The 19021-nt window shown below is 42.4% G+C and overlaps 1 protein-coding gene across 3 annotated transcripts in view; it reads right to left on the bottom strand.

Moving 5' to 3' along the window:
• Nucleotides 1–18577, bottom strand: part of ZDHHC3 (zinc finger DHHC-type palmitoyltransferase 3) — a 34011-nt gene extending 15434 nt beyond the window's left edge. Inside the window, exons 1-4 of one of the 3 annotated variants that reach the window (XM_048299674.1) lie at nucleotides 18519–18577; nucleotides 6855–7184; nucleotides 3981–4105; nucleotides 686–782 (exon numbers count right to left, since the gene is read on the bottom strand). In XM_048299674.1, coding sequence (XP_048155631.1) covers nucleotides 686–782; nucleotides 3981–4105; nucleotides 6855–7160 — 528 coding nt within the window. In that variant the 5' untranslated portion in view covers nucleotides 7161–7184; nucleotides 18519–18577. Of the gene's footprint in view, nucleotides 1–685; nucleotides 783–3980; nucleotides 4106–6854; nucleotides 7185–18514 lie in introns of all 3 variants that reach the window. The other 2 variants (XM_048299684.1, XM_048299682.1) reach the window with 2 other exon arrangements.
• Nucleotides 18578–19021: the final 444 nt, after the last annotated feature.

Genomic DNA, 19021 nt, shown 5'->3' with positions numbered 1-19021 from the left:
AAACTCAGCCTTGTAATGTTCACACTACTCCCACAGGATATTTGCAGTTCACTTTGATGAAACACATTTCAAACCTTCCAGAAATATCCAGTATTCAAGTTTGTACTCCTGTTTTCTTACTCATGATGCTACAGATATAGTACAAAAAGTCGTGCACCTCCTTGGTTTTCAAGTACAAAACTAAACCACTTGCAATTAAAAGGTGGATAGTTCTTATCTAAGGGGATGCAGACTTCCCACTCCTTCTTTGAGAGGTGGCAACAGCTCTTATTACATGATCCCACACAGGTACTCATACAACTATAATGTTTAGGAGGCCTACATATGCCTGGGACCCTACCAGCCACTGTTTGATGTAAAGGGATGGCCCCTGCCTCAAGGAGCTCAGCACCACAGTAAACTACTCGCATTACAAAATAGGTGCTGAACTACCACCAATACAAACCTCAAAAACCCCTGACAAAGGCTTCCTGTGATGCCTTTTCCCAGTGCTGTGGATGGATGGGTGGGGGTGTGTGTGTTCCCTAATTAGTGAAACAGAAGCCTGTATGTAGCAGGTCCCCATAAAGTTCTTCCAAAACACGAAGGAAGAGAATGCCAGCACTGGGAGCTGCTTCACAGACTACACACTGCATTTCAGCACTTCCCACTGGACAACCTCAAGCATCACCTGCAAAATACTTACTGTAAACAGTACAAAGTACTTCTGGTTATTCTCTCCTACACAGTTATTGACCCATGGGCAGTGATGGTCCATTTTCCGAATGCACCTCTTGCAAACGCTGAAAGAACATAGGTCTGTATTAACAGCACTTTTCCTTCCAGGAACACAAGATTTCACAGGGGGTTGGGGGACAAAGAAATTCAGGAAAAGAATCAGAGGTGAAATCTGAATCTAAAAGAATTTACTTGCCACCATATTCATATTTGTGGTTTGCTTACTTGACTAAGCCTGTTCAAAATGAACCATACAAAACCAAACCACCACTACAAAAATTAGGGCCACACATCAGTGGTTCTTTCCCAAATACAGTTTGAATCATACACTGGGGCAGACGGAAAAAATCTGTGATTTCGTTTAGTTTTAATATATAAGGCCTGTAAAAATGTCCACAGATTAAAACCAAACAGAAACCACAACGATATAAAAGGCAGTAATGAATAAAGATACTTTTCAAAGTTGCTAATAACAGACTAAAGTTTATTTCCCAACACTTGCTGGTAGCAGGAACTTGCAAAAAAGGAAAATTAAATAAGGCATTAGAAAAGATTCGTGACATCAAGGTAAGCCACATACTAGCAGAAAACAACTGTGGCAGTCAGTCAGGAAGATGGTAGCACAATATACATTCAAGATGAAATTAGATGTTAAAGCACTTCACAAAACCAGCCTAATAAAATCAAAATTCAAATTCTTGCCAGCATGTAAATTGTGGCTGGAAGTCAAATAATTAAAACATTATTACTTTGTCTGAACATCATTCTCTTGCTTAGTCAGTAACTGCTTCAACTCACATAATAAAGGAAGTCTTTTTCTCTGCTGCTTTCTCATATGCTAGGAGACGAAAGGCAGTCTCCTGATACCACATTGAACAAACAAGCACAGAAATCAAATATGAAAAAACACAAAACCCCAAAGCAAACAAACAATAGACCCAGAAAGGAAACAGCCATTCCAGAACAATTCTGGCAGCAATGAAACAGAAAGGACTGAGCGCTCTGCTAATTTTATTTTTCTTCTTATAACAAAAAGCACTTTGACCTTAATATAAATAATAAACTTCAACACCCAAACACTTAAGGGAAACTCAAACGAAAACATAAACATGTTCTTATCAGCATGTATGAATAAACAACAGAAAACATCTCTGTCAGAACAGCCTTTCACTCACTTTACACGGTAGGAGGGGATAATCCCCAAGGATATGTGCTATGCCTGAAAAACAAATGAGTTGCTATAGGCCTGATCCTAAATGAAAGTCCAGGCAGGCAGGCCCCAGCCTCCCAGCATGGGGCCAGATCAGGAGCTGCTTCTCCTCAGGCAGACCTGGGTGCCCTACTACCTGTCAGCCTCAGGTGCGGTGGGAAACATGAAAAGCCTCCTTTTGCCAGAACAAGCAGCTTAAAATTATTTTGAGCTACATGGAGTCTAAAATCAGCAGGCACAGTAAAAGCAATTTACGTGCCAGATAATGTACTTCGTATGACAAGTATTTATCATTGTGATTAAAAAAAGGAGGGGGTAAGGTGAGGCAGGTGGTAAAGGAGGAGGATGCCTCCCTGTGTGCAGGTGTGCACAAACTTCCCTTGGGATCTGAGAGAGGTGCGTACCCAAGCAACCCTCCAACTGCTCCTACTTCCCCAGAGGGACAACCTGAAGATGCCAAGCCACAGATGTGAAAGGGATAGGAGAGGAGGCTGGGAGGGGAAGTTTTATTCCATGTGCACATAAACAGTTGGATGACAGGCAGAACAGGAAGCTAGCTGGTGGAAAAGGAAACACAGAAATCACAACTAAACACTGCAGCAACAGGGATACTCACACACTTTCCCCCACTCAACCACCTAGCTTCCAAATGCTGGCAGGACTAGTTTACTGGGCACAGGGGACTCACTAAATAGCACATTCATCAAAAACACCCTGGTCCCTCTGGTATACAGCTAGCAGTATCTCCTGCTGATGCAGATGCTTAACCTTGATGTGTTGAAGTCTAATAAATCTCCCTAGGCCACAAAAAAAAAGTTTGACTGAAGATTCTCAACAACATCAGTGGTCAGTGGATCACCTTCCCAAATCTTAATGTCTAAAAACTTATCTTAAAGCATAGAAAAAAGGACCATGGTGACAAGGTTTTGTGCTTAGCTAGAGTCTTTTTCATTTACCTACACTGTGAGTAATCATCAAGACAGCATTTTAGATGTGAAGTTTCATTCATAATTGAAAAGCTGTCAGAGCAGATTTTACAGTAGCATTAATAAGTGATAGGCATGATCACATCGCTCCTGCTGAATAACCAACTCCTGATTTTCATTAAAATTAAAAGAAAGAAAAAAAAAACACAACAAAAAAGAAAAACATTTGCAAACTGAAGCTCTGAAAACAAATATGAAACAAGCAAACAGCAGGACAAGTTTGCTCAGCTCATTACCATGTATTTCCCTCCCCACAAGACCACTGCATGAATCAGCAGTAGCCCAGGTACAAGCTCGCTCTGTATGTATTGCTTTTTGAGTAGGGAAGGAAGTGACACCAGTGCAAACTTATTAACTACTTACTGGAAAGCAGGTTCGCTTGCTTTAAAAGCAGAAGAGAATTTTAGGAAGTAGCTATTTTTTTGCTCACTGCCTTTAGTACTAAAAAGCTCACTACCAGTTACTCTCTTCCGGGAAGTTTATCCTACCAGAAAAAGAAAGGACATGACAGATCAGTAGGCATACTGATCTATCACACAGCACAAAACAATGTCACAGTACTCAATGAAAATGTGGAAGTCTGAACTTTTAAAAAATATGTAGAGTTACCTGCACTTCAGTTTTAACTTAAATACCACTTCTAAATAGGATACACAGTTGGACAAATGGGTTTGTGAATAAAAACAAAAATGGAAAAGACACTTGACCCTTTGGGAGATGTTTTATGGACTTCTACACATTTTGGTATAGAACGTCTCTTTTCAAGTCATATTTACATGAAAATTTATGGAATGTCAGTTACAAGTCTGGATCCAAGGCAGCACTCAAAAATTTTAAGTGTTTCTCACTTTGCACGAAGTAGCCTCGGCCTCCTATATCTGAAAATCTGTCAGAAAAGGTATGAGATTTCTTCTGAGAAGCTTAAATGTGTCAGGTACTATTGGCAACAGAATTTGTATGCCAATCCCTCAACTGACTCACTCCAGTCTCAGACTCCAACAACAAGGCACACTGGTGAATAATTCGTGAGGTCTTGATGAAACAGCCATCTTCAGAAAAGACTTTACCTGCAGTGATGTGCTCTGTCAGGTTTGATGCTACAACACTTTGGGCACTTGTAAACCACCTGTCCTGGCTTTAGCTGTAAACTCTCAATGAACTCTTTTGTGGCATTACCTTTGGGTACAGCACCCTGCAGGCAAAAAAAAACAAACCAGGAGATTAATTTGTGGACATTACAGCTGCTAAGAGCAACAGGATGACTTAAAACTATGGAAGGGGAAGGAAGAAAAAGAAATAAAAACTTCCCTAAGATCAATAGAGTTTCAAGAAGAGCAAGAAGATTCAGAAAAGAAATTTAAATGTGGTCTTAAAATATGGAACCACACATCGAAATATAATTTTGGTGGGGCTTTCATTGTTTTTTTTTTTTTTAAACATCAATAAAGCAATTAGTCTTTTGTAATACTAGCTTCACTAAAGCAATTAGTCTTTTGTAATCCTACAGTAACCTTAAAATATTTAAGAATCCTCATCCCTCTTTTCACATCAACAAATTTACCATGTCAGTGTTTCATATCACAAACTGAGAATCGCAGATGTTTTATGCCAGTAGAAGCAGCTTCTTCTGAAGTATCACTGTGTACACTAGAAGTTGCTGGTAAACAACTCAGGTATTTATAGTTATGCTTCCATTGTGTATTTGTTATTTAAATTAGGGTTTAACATTCAAACGGTGAACCCTAAGAATCATCACACCTGAATAAGACTCAGTAAAACATTCTTAGCTGTGCAATTTCCACTTTAAAGTATATCTTTAAATAGGTAACATATTGCTGCTACAGGAGCCCAAGTTCATAAGTTTCCAGCCTTTATAGGGACATTAATTTGCTCAAAAAAACTAAACCAAAGAAACTCCCTCTGCTATTAAAAAAAAACAAAACAAAACAAAACAAGCCATGAAACACGGTGTATGAAATCACTGCTGGTACATTGGCACAATTTACTTCTGTGAATTTAAGGCTTTTTTTATTGAAATAAAAACAAAGATGCAGTATTTCAATAGATTTCTGATGATACAGTCTCCTTTTAATACATCTATACAACCTCTTAACAGCAATAAACAGAAATGATACACACGAGTGAGAGAACTGCACATTAAACCAGTACCAAAAGGCTTTTTTAAGCAGTCTTTGGGGTTTTTTTCCCCACAAAACTCCCAACAGGCCTGACTAATTTAAAAATTACCGAAACCAATTTCCACAAAATGCTACAACTCATGTTCTCTCTCCTCAGTATGCAGCAAAGCTCAAAACTTTAGGAATGCTTTTAGCAAAGACCCATTGGAAGCAGTTCCTGAAATGCAGGACACAGGCTATCAGTTGTGAATAACTGAGTTGCTCATTTATTTATAATAAGAATTCTGCTTGTTTGCCTCAGCAATGCTTCTGTTTCATTCTGATCCTATATGTGCTCCTGGTTCCCCGTGTCCTGGAAGCTTCCTTAATCCCAGACTCTCACTGCCTCCCAGATGTCAGCGCATCCCTTCTCTGTATCCTTCCCCCTGCATTTCCTTTAGCTGACTTCCTCATTAAAAAAATGAAACAAAATCCCACTGGCTCTCCATCCCCATACATAAATCCCACCTCACACTAGGAATTAACGTATCTTTTCTCAATTATTCTCAACAGAGATTGTATCTGCTTCTCCAGTGCTGCTTGCCTGGCCCGTTTCAAAATACAGCTTTTGTTTCAGAAGAGCTGCTGCTAACTCTGCAAAATAATTCCAGCAACCTGAAGGTCCCTAAGTATAAAAATCACAAAACACACATTAATTAACAACCACCCTTAGGATACAAACTATCTAACAAACTGCTGCAACCCTCTGAGTCCAACGATCAGAAGTTTCAGAGGCTGAACTACTGCTTACACTTCTGCCCAGAAGCAGCAGCATGTAATCAACAGTCTTTTTACCATAAATTGTGAGATTACCCCGAATCAAGCCATTTCTGCAGTGCTATGGCTTCTGGAAGAGCTGGAATCTAAGAAACAAAGTTATACTGAAGTCCTAAAGGCACCTAACAAGGTTTCAAGGGGGAAATAACATTTGGAAGGAACAGAGTATCAGAGGCATACTACCACTCCCACCAGCAACAACAACATTTGTGAGGAAGTGGACAGGAGAAGCCTAAGCTTGTCTTTCCTTCCACTGACTAGTGGAGATGGGGTTTTGGATTGAGTCTACTGTCCAGAGGCTATTAAGCAAAATAAACCACCACAGGCCATTCAGAATTAGCATCATGGTGCTAAACTTCATCTTGTCACAAACTGAAAGACAAGAAAGCAGCAGATCTGATCTCTCAAAGCAATGTCCTAAGGATACATACAAGGGGATCTCGCGCTTCTGATGCTTCCCAACTTGCCTAAGAACTGCCAGACCTAGCACGCTCAGACCGTATTTATTTCAGCATTGTCCAATACACTCAACAAAACCAGCAGAATGAGAGACAGTAACAGAGCTTTTCAAAACAACACATGTTCTGCTCCATTCTGCTGAAGCAATACTTGCCAAGGCAGACAACCAAAACCAGCTTTTCTAGCTTTCCTGTTTGTCAAGACACAACAAGCCACAAACACAAGATCTGCCACTGGGGAGAAAACAGCATCAGAGAGAAACACTCTCCTTCCCAGTGCAAAAAGAGGACCTGCTCACACACCGGGAATCTAACACTGAGTCCTTGACTTTGCATCCGACTTGAGTGGGACGAAAAATTAGCATACCACATCAGCAGCCTCACTCAGCAGGCTGACACACAAAAGTTATTTAAATCTGCCACTCACTCAGCAACTGAGTTATCCAACATCTAGCAGACACGAAAAACACCGCCTGTTTCTTTCTGAAGAAACAGAGAGGTGTATACACAGAGAGAGGTGTATACTTACTGGATCTGTCAGCATAGCACGAAAATGTGAAGCCAAAGCGAGGAAAGCCAAGGTGTTGAACAGTGTGCCATTGATGACACTATAAACATAATCTCTCGATGGAACTAGCATGACAAGAAGGACTACAAAGTCGGCATAGAACACCAGCATCCAGGTAACGACAGCACATGCAATACCACAGCCATCTCGAATAAACCACATTGTTCCCAGGGAAGCGTGGCTAGGAGGTGGAACACACTTTTCCGGCTGGAGGTATTCAGGTGTCCTTTCAATATCTCTGAAGCGGTGGACTGGAGTAATCATCATAGGCTATTATGTCCATACTTGCATCTGAAAGAGAGTCAGAAACAATGCTCACTGCTCTGCCAGACATCCAGACCTCTGCTCGCATAATGGCATGGTCATCACGAGGGAAAATTGCAGAAAGTGAAATGAAAAAGTAAAAAAGGTAAATAAATCAAACACAAAATAATGGATTGGGAAACCACACTCTTGCGCTTATTGGAACACTCCTTACTCAGAAGACTCTAAGTGCTTTGAAGAAGTGCTTAATTACACACTAGGTCTACCTGTGTGCCACCTCCACCTCCCTAAGTGGAAAGGCAACAAGCATTCTAATGAAGAAAAAGTCATCAGGTAGGAGCCAACAGGAGCTGCCACAACAGGAACTGAAGCAAGAACTTGGCACTGTCATGCGAGGGGAGAAGAGAAAGTCCTGGCACAGATGGCAGGGTCCCTTTTTGCTGCTTCAGATTTGGGGAAGGGAGGGGTCTTTCCTACACATACTGGGAAACTTAGCAAGTGGAAGAGGTTTCCTTTCTCCTTACCCACTGACTCACAGCTTTGGGGTCAAAGTGCAAAAACAAACAGCTGTACAGTTAGATTTGCAGGAACTGATTAAGAAGCAATCCAGAAAGGATCGTGACAGGAACTTCTAGTCTTGGCTGAAGGATGTAATTTCCCAACAACAGCTGTCTCCCACTCTCACCTCCTCCTCTGGCCTCACTTGTGCTTTGCCATGCCTCTCCTGCCACCTTTGCTCCATCCCTCAATGGCATTTGTTTCGCTTCCCCTTTTCTGGCCAACTCCATGCTGGTGTAGCAAGAGCACCAACACTGACATTGTCCTGTCCTCTCTAGCTCTGCAGACACCTTGTCTACCCAGAGAGTAAGATCCATCTTGGAACCAGGAACAGTAATGCTCCAGGCATGTGCCGTGCTTGCTGTTGTTTAAATGTAACTCCCACCAATACTAGGCACTTGAGAAAACAGAGAAGGTGCTCCTAAGTCTTTGGCAAGGGATCAATCCATCTGCACTCAATCCATCCACCACTCAATGTTGGAGCACACCTGGAATGCTACACCTGGAATGAAAGCAGCTCTTTACACACCCAGGAAACTCTTCCAAAAACACTTCTACTCAGAGTACTTGCTCATTGCTCCAAACGCTTCATAACACAACACCCTCTAAAGACCCACCTTCTACAAAAATAGCTACAATAATTCTACTATCAAATACACTGAATTGCATATCCCTGAATGGAAGGGATCAGCCTCCTGCTATTTCAAAACGTAAGGCTTCTTCTCACGGCTTTGCAAAACAGAGTGCTCATTATGCCATTTTAATTCAGAGAAAATGTACACTATTAATTATGTTTTCTGCCAAAAAAGTTCACACTGAAGCTATTTTTGTCTTTGTTTTACAGAAAACATACTGAGAGAATTGCAGAAGTCCCTAGGACCTCAAACTTTTCTCCAAATTTTATGGCTAAGTTCTGCCAAGTACAAGAAGAGAGCTCTACTTTGCCTAACACCAACCTAAATGGAGATGTTGCTGCGCCTATCTCAACAGGGAAGGAGATGATAGTTTACTTTTCAGTTGTTATTTTAAGACCAAATTCATAAGAGGACAATTATTCTTTCACAGCCAAAGAGTAAGGTCATTAATGAGCAAGATGATTAATTACATCCACGCACAGAAGTGATGAGCTTTGTGTGCCTGCGTGCAAGTGACACGGAAGAGAGGTACTGGAACTGCTGTGGCCACAGTGAGAAGCAACAGCCAGGAGCACAAAGTTCCAAGGTACACAGAAGCAGATGAACTAGACCATTTACAATATTTGTTAGAACACAACTAGTATAAATAAATTAGGAGAATTAGGTATTTTCTTATCTTTCCACTTTGAACATTTAGTATGCTGCCAAGCGAGTTTAAGATGGTTTATGAATCTGGAGAAAGTCACATGGATTAATGTTAAAGCATATCAGTCTTGTATTTATACACACGTCACACAGAACAGAAAAATCAAGATGAAAATGTCCTTGTGAGGATGTCATTTACTTTGGCAAGAAAAAAGCCCACAACAAAAAACCCTCTCCTTACTCACAAAATTCACATAACACATTGTAATTACTCTGTATTTTAACCACAGCTATAATTTAACCTCATGATTCCTGATATCTAGGAAGACAAGCTATATAATTTTCATAAACAGTGATTACCCAAATGATCTGGTGGTCTAAGTTCAGATAATTCTATACCTACTGGTAAATCCATACCTTTTCTCCCATTTTTCACAATTTCTGTAAGGACAATTATGTATTCATACATTCACCGAGACTTAACAAGTCTCTAACAAGTATTTCTCAGACTCAATTCTTCCACTCCCTCAAGGAAACAGGTTAACCTCCACTGCATTGTTTAATAATCTTATTAAAACTGTTATGCTTGTTTGCCAGCTCAAATAAAACTGACATAATTAAAGACACACACCTGACAACAGTGTCAGGTTTAATTGACAAGAACATCATGTTACATTAAAAAAGTAAGAAAGAAAACTGTAATTTAGGCATTTAATTTTCAGTTGAAAGTTTAGACTTGACAAATCAGGTGCTGTAACAAGCTGGGACAGTCCTGAACACAGACTCTCAGGATTTTTTGCCTAGACTCTGAGCCTTTTTTTTCCTCTAAGGTTTTGTATCCCAAAGCAAAGGAAGCAAACAGTCACAGGAAAAGCAAACTCCTATTTAACAAAAGGAATTAGTTTGACAAGTCACTTTAAGGTCAGTATTAGCAAAGATCGACTGAAAGCCGAACAAATACACAGTGATTAAACCTGTGGGTTTAGTCATGAACAGCACACTTCAGCAGTGAAATAAAAATTAACCTCTCTTGCAAGTGCAGGAAGTGGTTTCACTCCAATAAAAGTTCTACAGCTCTCTCAGAAATATTATTGAGCTAAACTGGGGGAAAAAGTAAGAAAAATCTATTGCTGTGTAACTGTCTAAGGAGAAACTGGAAGGAGCCCTGAGGACCCCTCACTCTGAAAGTCTGGAGACCCATTTCTGCAGCAAGTTAAAAGGACAGAGCATAGGCCCCTGATTATGGCTGGAGGACAATTTTGTTATTTAATGTACTCTGCCCTTTAATGCTTGCTTAAGAGGGCTCATTAGGCAACAAAATTTAAAAATCAGTAATCAGTACATAAACACCATACATTATTTGAAAAATACATATGTGTTTTAGTGTTCATTATCTTAAGAGTCAAGCTATAGGAGCTTAGGGTCTCAGCTTCTCTCCTACATGACCTGGTTAGTGGGGTTTTTTTAATTCCTTGCTCTTACATACACAAACATCTGTTTTGGTTTATGTTGTTCAATTTGGTATTTTCATATAAATAATACAACACCAAAAAAAAAAAAAAAGCTTGTAGCAGGGTAGAAGCAGTAACTTGCCCTAACTGGTTTGCCCTTCAATCATGCTGCATATGAACTTAATTTGTAATACAGATGGAACATGTCAGCTCCGCCTGCTCTGGAGCAAACAATATGTAAACAATGTAGGCAAAGGGCTTAAGGACTTATTCTTGGTGTCAGGCTACAAGAGACGCCACTAGGTAAGTGTGAGATACAATGACAACACACACATCAATTCAGCTTAATGATATGACAGAGCAAAGACCTTTTCGTTTTTTTTATCTGAAGGCATCTGGCATTACGGGAACAAGCAAAAAACATGTAATTCATAAGTTAGAAATGTAAACAAAACAAATGAAAATCCACTTCCTGCTACAATGAACACTTAAGACATGCTATTACACCCTATATAAACTGTCTTTTTACCTGCCATAAGCCACGTCAAAAAAATCCTGTTTTCAATGGCCTGTGACGGCCAAAGAATGTGCTAAGAATATACAAACAAATGATGTGGGCCTTCACCCAGTAAGTAAGTACCTGAAAGCAACCTGAGCTTCTGATGTAAAACTCACAGGAAGCATAAAACCACCATCATAATAACCTTTTGATTTTCATGTAATTACTCATGCTAGCGAAGTCAAGCACATGGATATGACTTGCAGAACTACAGCATTACTATGTACATTGCAATCATTTCCTCTGTTACAAGTCAATTAACACTGAACTTTGGGAAGACGTTATATTTTCATTCTGTCATATGAACTAAGTGAATTTCAAGTTCTGCCAATCTCATGAAAACAATACTGGGGAAAAAAAAAGAATAAAAAGAAGAGAGATCAGGGCAGATCATGGACCTTTTTTTAAGTTTTCAGTTTGGATTTTTATTTACTTTAAAGAAATACTTCCAAACGGCTTTTATGACACACAAAGTACCTAGAGAGCTGACAAACAACACTAAAGTTAAATTTTTATCTTCAAAAGGAAGCACACATACATAACTAGTCATACTATATTCACGACAGCTAAAGTAGGCAATCCAGATCCACAGGACAGATGTCCATTTAAACAAAATCAACCAGCTCCAGACAGACAGAAACTGCAGGATAATTCATTTTTAAGTTTATTTCATTTTTCTGTACATAAAACTGCATAGACTAAAACACTGCATATTTCATCTTCCTTTGCAACAGACATACGAGAAGGTGAGTTTCCTAACTAAAAGGGTTCTTCTCCTGCCACACTTCCATGCAGCTAAAATCTAACAAGCTTGTCAAAACTTCCAAAGCAGAGATAATAAGAAAATATCACTATTTATATGTATTTTCCTAATGGCTCCTGCAAGGCCTAAAAAGCTTTATCTGATCAACAGTAGCGGAACAAAACAGGCCAGCTATGCTGAGAATTTTTGGCAGTCTCCTGCAGATTCATCCAGATATCCATCAGCATGGCAGTTTCCAACCCCTGGTTTACAAAACCCTGGAGGGTCAATGGGACATTTCTAACAGGTCTGTGAAAGGCAGCTAAAAAAAGCAAGCCTATTATTAGCAGGCTCAAATTTGCTATAGAGAGCTGCATTTCCATTGGAATACTTTCAGGACTTCAAAAAATGGTTAAAAAACCAACCAAACAACAAACAAAACAAACCCCGCCCCAATTCAGGCTAAAAACCCAAATGGGTACAAACCTAATCTTGCGTTTCAATGGTAAAGGCAGCAGGGAAGAACCAGGCACGGAAGTTAACACTGTGCTTACAGGACACCCGATGACTCAGATCAAATTATCTCAGGGCAAAGTCAGCCTTCCTCCAGCCACCCCAGGAGAAGGGAACAGGATTGTGCCTACCAGATATTTTTTCATTTTTCTCCTGGAAATTCAGGCTACATTAAGGAGTATAGTTACAGCCTAAATACAACATTACCAGCTTTGCATCTGCTTTTAGCAAAAGGATCACAAACATCTCAAGATTCTCCTGAATCCTTTGGCTCCTCAAGGCAGGCAATTTCAACACTTTCAGTACCCATACTGAAGAAAAATGGCATAAAGAAATCTTTAAAAAATTACAAGGCTTAAAATAAATTTTTGTTTCCTGAGGGTAAATGCACAGGCTTGAATTATCTCCCTTAAAAAGGGGAATAGAGAGCATGTAAAAACAGCTGGTAACCAAGTTACTACTTTTTTCTCTATGTGAAGGGAGTAAGTGGCTGTATTACAATGCTTTATAGTAATTGTTTACAAAACTGCTTATATAATCAACTATTTTGATGTTACTTTCTATTTTTATTTCTTACTTCAAAGAGGTCACACATGAACAAGACCTTAGTAAAAATAGCTCACACTAAAATCATACTTTTATTATTTTTATGAGAAGCATCTTATTAGAGGGGAAGATTTAATTGAAGTCATGCCTTTCTGAAGAACACATTTGAATAGGAGTACAAATACATAGAGGGAACTTCTCCCTAAGGAGAGCAAGCAGAGGGGGAAATTACCTCAAAGACATCTGTCAGATCTAGAAACTCCATCCTGAGGACCTGGATCAGGCTGAGAATGACAGCCTCAAAAGAGATGCAGCCACATAAGGCACAAACCCCTCAGTCTCCCTCTAATTTACATCAGTGTAGACAAGAAGCAACTTCAACAGTGCCAGAGGAATTCCATCAGTAGAACTGAAAGGAAAATAAGGCCATGTTTTCTGAATTACAAATACAGGGGTTTCCCTATCCTGATGTTTGTGGTATGCAGTCTCTCAGGGCAGATGGTAACAGCTTCCTGGTTAATGTCTGTATCATTTCTGCTTAACTAATGGATGTGTATTGTATAAATAAATTATAATGCAATAAAGACTGACCTAAGAGTCTGAGTTATCTGGTGACTGCACCCCCACCAAAAGGCCTGTCAGCTGCCAGCCTGAGCAAAGGAGAGCAAAGACAATGTAGTTACTGTCCAAGGTACAAAAACACTGACCACTATGGATGAGTGACAAAATTGGGGCAACATGTAGGAACAGGGCACAAGTCACAAGGGCACCAGAGACTGAGGTCAGACTTGGATCTGACTTGGTCTGATCACAAAGTCAGTGATCTTAATAAGTCTTCCATCAGAGATAAAAGGTACTTTATAAAACTGTCATTAAGTAATGAACCATTACAAAATAACTGGTAAGGTTTTAACTATCAGAGCTGAATGGGGAACAGAGAAATTCTGTCACTTCAATCTTACAGTTTCCCAATAGACCAAATACACACAAGCTACCTGACCTATGTCAAAAGAGAAATATTAGTCCTGAACATACCATCTTTGTTGCATTGCCACCTCTCTGCAATTAAGCATCAGAAGGGAAGAGCAATCTTGCAGGAGAGACTGCACCAGGAAACAGAAAACAACAGATGGGAATGTCATGCTTTCCCACAGCATTGCAGTTATCCTGAATACACGGCCTTATGAGAGACAAAACAGGAGAAGCTGTCCTGGTCTTCTAGACAGCTTTGCAATTTACATGCTGACTCAGGACTTAAAACAGCAAGTCACTGGATTAAGGGAATGTAAATTCTCAACTTGTCCTCTATCAACTTTTTTTAAAAAGAAAGAAAGACAAAAATTAAAGGGGAAGGTTTATCTATAAAACTGGTATTATTTTTAGCATCCATTTTAAAAACCACACAACTTTCATGGCAAAAGGAATAAGTTTTGCAGAGCAGGAAAGAGCTGCAGCTTTAAAGTTTTAATCATAATAAGAAGCTGGCAGAACCCCTCTAGTCTAAAAAAAAAATATTCGAAATACTATCTTTCAAGGCAGAAAGAGCACTTTAACTATCAGACATACGTTTTCACTCAAGATGGTCTAACACAGGATTTGGCTCTCACCTGCTTCTGCTACAGCTCCCTCTTCACAAGCACGAACAAGTCACTCACTCTCTGATTTTATTCCTCTGCCTGTAGTTTATTCTTCTGCCTTACCACATAGGGGTCAGTAAAGATATAGATATGAAGGCTGTAAGGCATTTAGATTTTAAATCTACATACTACACCTAAGCAGATCCCTAAGCCAACTACAGAAAGTACACCGGGCATACATTAAAATAGCACATTAGTAACACAGGGACCAAAAAATTGTCACCTGTCTCCTGCAAAGTTAAAATCACAACTAGAAGAAATGTATGCTGTTTCTTCAGAGAACTGGAAAAACCTGCAGGTTCAAAGTTGCTGTATGTTAAAGCTTTTGAAACACAGCAAAGAACATCTGAGTTGCCAAACTAAGCATTTCTTGTTTTGCTCACTTTTGCACTGGCAAGCAGAAGGGATCCTTGCTGCCGTAAAAAATACAGTTTCTGTGTGTAAACCTTAATTTTGCTACCCTTTGAAATACAGAGAGTTCAAGACAAGACCAGATGCAATATATAGTATCTTCCTTATCTATTCTGTGTTATATTGGACATCAGTAATTCAAGTAGTCACTGCAAAGAACAAAGATGCATATCACATTACTATCTCTATCACCTGCTACAGCCCTCTCTGTATCTATGATGTAGTACTACTGCCTTCCCACTAAACCTGAATATGTCTTTTTTTTAACTTTTTTTTTTTTCAATACTATAGTGCTTTACACTACCTTTACTCACTCACACTGTTTCAGCTTCAGCCCACTTGTTTTAATTTCTGCATGCTGCACCACATTTAAGATTGGCCACCCCTGTTAGTTCTGCACTACTGCAAAACTCACAGCTGAACATCACAAACACACCATCTACCACCGGCCCAGCAACAGAAACATCAACAAGGGCCTTGCATTTCCTCTCATTCAACATTCCTCTGTTGTCCAAGGATCTTAACAGTGAGTCCTCTGCCTCCTTGTTTTACTTACTGTTTAACTTGCTCCTGGAATAGCATTTCCCAACATTTTTCTAGCTGAACTCTGCTGCTGTACCCTTCCTTCCCATTTCCATACCTTCTCATGCCTATCCTCTCTTTCTTTTTTCCCCGCTCTTCTACAACTCCTACCTCTTCTCCTGTAACAGCACCGGTTCTGTATGGTCACCCTGTGACCTGGTGGTGCAAAGAGATACAGGGCTATAAGCCTAGATAAATCTCTCACTCCAGTCTCCAGAAGCATTCCCAAGCACCCCCCCGAGCTGGGGGCACAGCCAGAAGCAGGCGACAGGAATTAACACACCAGTGCTCCTGTGCAGTGAGCCAGCACCAAGCTGCACCTTGCCTCTAACACCTTGCACCTCACTACCCAGGAACTACTGCCATATGGGGAGGTCTTTGGCACCCACACCCTGCAGACAAGCTGGCTCATTCTTTTGGACTCCCTCTCAAAAGGACAATGTGTGAAGTGTTACTGGCAGACTTGCTGCACTGCAGCTCCAGGCAAGGGCTATCTTCTTTCCTTACTGATGCACAACCCAGGAAACAAACAGCTTCAATTAGGAAAGCTTTAACTTCTCATTTTCTTGAGCATAACCTGAAGCTTCAGATTAGTTACACACACAGGTCAAACATGATGTTCCAGGTACAGTCGGTCACATTTAGTTTGCTTCAACCAGCTAAGCACAGGATGGGGAAAATAAAAACTGACAACAAGCTATTCTGTCGTGTCATATTTTACATTACCTGCTGTCTTCTGTCAGGAAGGCAGAAAAACTGTATTCTAGAATATCGCCCTAAGAAAAAGGTCATGGCTACACTGCAGAGGGATCAGAGAAAAGCATAAGCTCAGCCAACTAACATCTGCAGAGACTGGCTGAGCTACAGCCAGTCCATTTTCAGACCGACACCACTGTGGGTGCCCATCTAGTCTCCTCTACAGGAGAGATGCCCTGTTACAGCTCATGGGAAATGTCTGCACAGTAAAACTGGCTCCATGAGCAAGTCCTCCTGAAATAATGCAACACACAGGTTTAAACTGCATGCACTATGCAACACTGCCAGCTCCTGTTCTGTTGGAGATGCACAGCAATCCACCCACTGAGAAAAGTAATTTCATATTAGGTAAGAAAAAGAGATTCACCAAAGCTTTGCTACCACTGCCCAAGACATACACATCCTGCTGAAGACTGTCAGCTGTTCCCCTTTGCTGACACAAAGGAAACTGCCCAGAAGAAACACGTAACTACTTGGGCACAGCCGACCTGCATCTGCTGAGGAATTAAGCATTCATCTCCTTGCAACCTGCTCCCATTATTTGGATTAAATTACATTTGTATACTTTTGTCTACTACCAAACAAGCAACTTAAAACTGAAATACACACCCTTGTCTGTAACTACATCACTCAAAATAAAAACTAGAAGGAAGCAGAAACATACACTAAATACTCAACAAATGTTACTGCTATAGGTCCTAAATGTCACAACAAATATTTTTGGGTTTTAGGCAGACCTTATATTTGCCCTTTTGTAAACCTATAACCACAAAGAGTTTCTGTGTCACACCTTCTAAATCTCAATGAACATTCAGACACAACTACCAGCAGCGGGTCCCACTGGTGCGACAAACACTATTGCATCACTGAGGCAACACCAAGAGCTACACTGACATAGCCTTTGTACGAGCAGATCTTTATCTGCACATGGGGCTGCATCTTTAAAAGATGTAAGAATGGCGTGGCTCCCCTTAAGATGACTCTTATCACTGAAATGCCTGTAACACTACACAGAAGACTTATTTGTTGCTTTCACTGAGCAAAGAAAAACACGGTCCTCACTAATGCCTTGCTATGTACACCACCAGACACCCAATGCAGTCACTCACTGAAACTCACCAGTCCCTTCCTTCTCTGTGATTCCACTGTATCAGAACAGCCATCCAAATTTGGGCTCCTTTCCTACAGATCTGACATTGAGCACACACCTTTGCTGTGCCAGGAGTCTGGCACACAGTTGCTGTCTCTCATGCTGAAAAACACAGTTTATCTTTTCTGATCAGGATCAAAGGAAAGCGACCTAAACGAACTCTGCTGTCCATCCCACATCCCTCAATGGCACGCTCTGCTGCCTCCTTCTTCCCAAGGCTTGTTTTCTTCATTGTTTTCTTGAAGACTATTTTCTAATGAGCCATCGTGAATTGCTGCTTCTTCTTAAAAATTCACCTTACAGAACTACTCCAGTAGTACTTAGAAGCTGCCGTTCTAGACCAGTCCGGATCGCTTGCTACTGCCATCTAAAACACACCATCCATTTCAACTAAACCCGCCACAGTACAGCGCCATGGTTTCGACACGGATTACTCCCGATGCCGAGATCGCACCTGGCCGACGGCGCCATCGGACAGCTGCAGCCACACGCCGGGTGACCAGGGCCACCTCGGAAGCGACATGGTCAGCTCCACTCGCTGCCCAGCTGCTCGCTGGCGGGCACGTCCCACCGCTGCAGCGCATTAGCAGATTACAGGACCACTGCAATCCACCGACAGGTCACACGACCCCGACGAAATCGCCGGAGGCTCCGACTTTAAATTTCCTGCCGAGGGGACTCAACGCTGCTCCGAAAGGCCGCGGAGCAGACCTAAACCGCATATTGAGCCCGGTATCATTTAACGTGTTTAGCCTCCCAGTATTTAAAGCCCAGCGCTGGAAGGCGGAGAGGGGAGAGTGGAGCCCTCCTCCCGTTTCCCGACCGATGCCCACAGCTCCCGGGGACGCCGCTGCGGGACACGACCCGCCGCCCAGCCCTGGCCCGGGGGCCCCGCCGAGGGATGCGGGGCTCCGCGCGGCCCTTGGGCGGCCGCGCCATCCCCGGGCTCCCGCACGGCCGAGGGACCGCGCGGGCCGCGGACACCGGGGACACCGGCGGGGCCGGGGGGCAGCTGGTGGCGCGGCGCAGGCGGCGGCGGGATGGCATCCACCGGCGGCCCGCTCCCGGTCCCCAGCTCTCTGCTCCCAGTTCACGCTCCCGCCCCGCTCCGCCAGCGCACACACCTGCCCGCCCCCCAGCACCCCCCGCCCCGCGCTGTCAGTCGCACCCACCTACCCCAGTGGCCGCCGCCGCCGCCGCGGGTCCGGCGCGCCCCGCCGCCCCCGCGCCGGCAGCGGCACGGCACGGCACGGCACGGCACCGCACCCCCCCCTTCCGCCGCCCCTTGCGCGGAGGTGGAGCGGCCGCCGGGAGGAACCAGGAAGTGAACGGCGGCGGCGGGAGGCAGCGTGTCCCCGGCCCTGCCCTTCCCCGCCCCGCCGCGGGCTCCCCGGCCCACGGACGGGCACCGGCCCCGGGCCCCGTGTGGCTGCGGACCGCCTGTGCCGACTGCGCTTTAACGGCCCGGGCGTGTGGGTGCCTGGGGGGTGGGGGAGTACGGGTTTTGTGAGGAAAAAAACCCCACTGTTTTAACACGGGAACGGATGGTTCTGCCTCGTCGGTCATCTCTCAGCCCCAGGCAGGTTCAGAGTGGTTCTGGTTTGCAGGTTCCAAAATCTTTTGGCACTCAAGGAGGAGCTGTACAGCGCAGAGCAGAGGGGATGTTTGAGGGACTGGAG

This window comes from Corvus hawaiiensis, chromosome 1 (assembly GCF_020740725.1).
Source record: "Corvus hawaiiensis isolate bCorHaw1 chromosome 1, bCorHaw1.pri.cur, whole genome shotgun sequence".
Taxonomy (NCBI): Eukaryota; Metazoa; Chordata; class Aves; order Passeriformes; family Corvidae; genus Corvus; species Corvus hawaiiensis.
The sequence above is the reverse complement of the archived record's forward strand: the minus strand, read 5'-3'. Positions and strand labels throughout refer to the sequence as shown.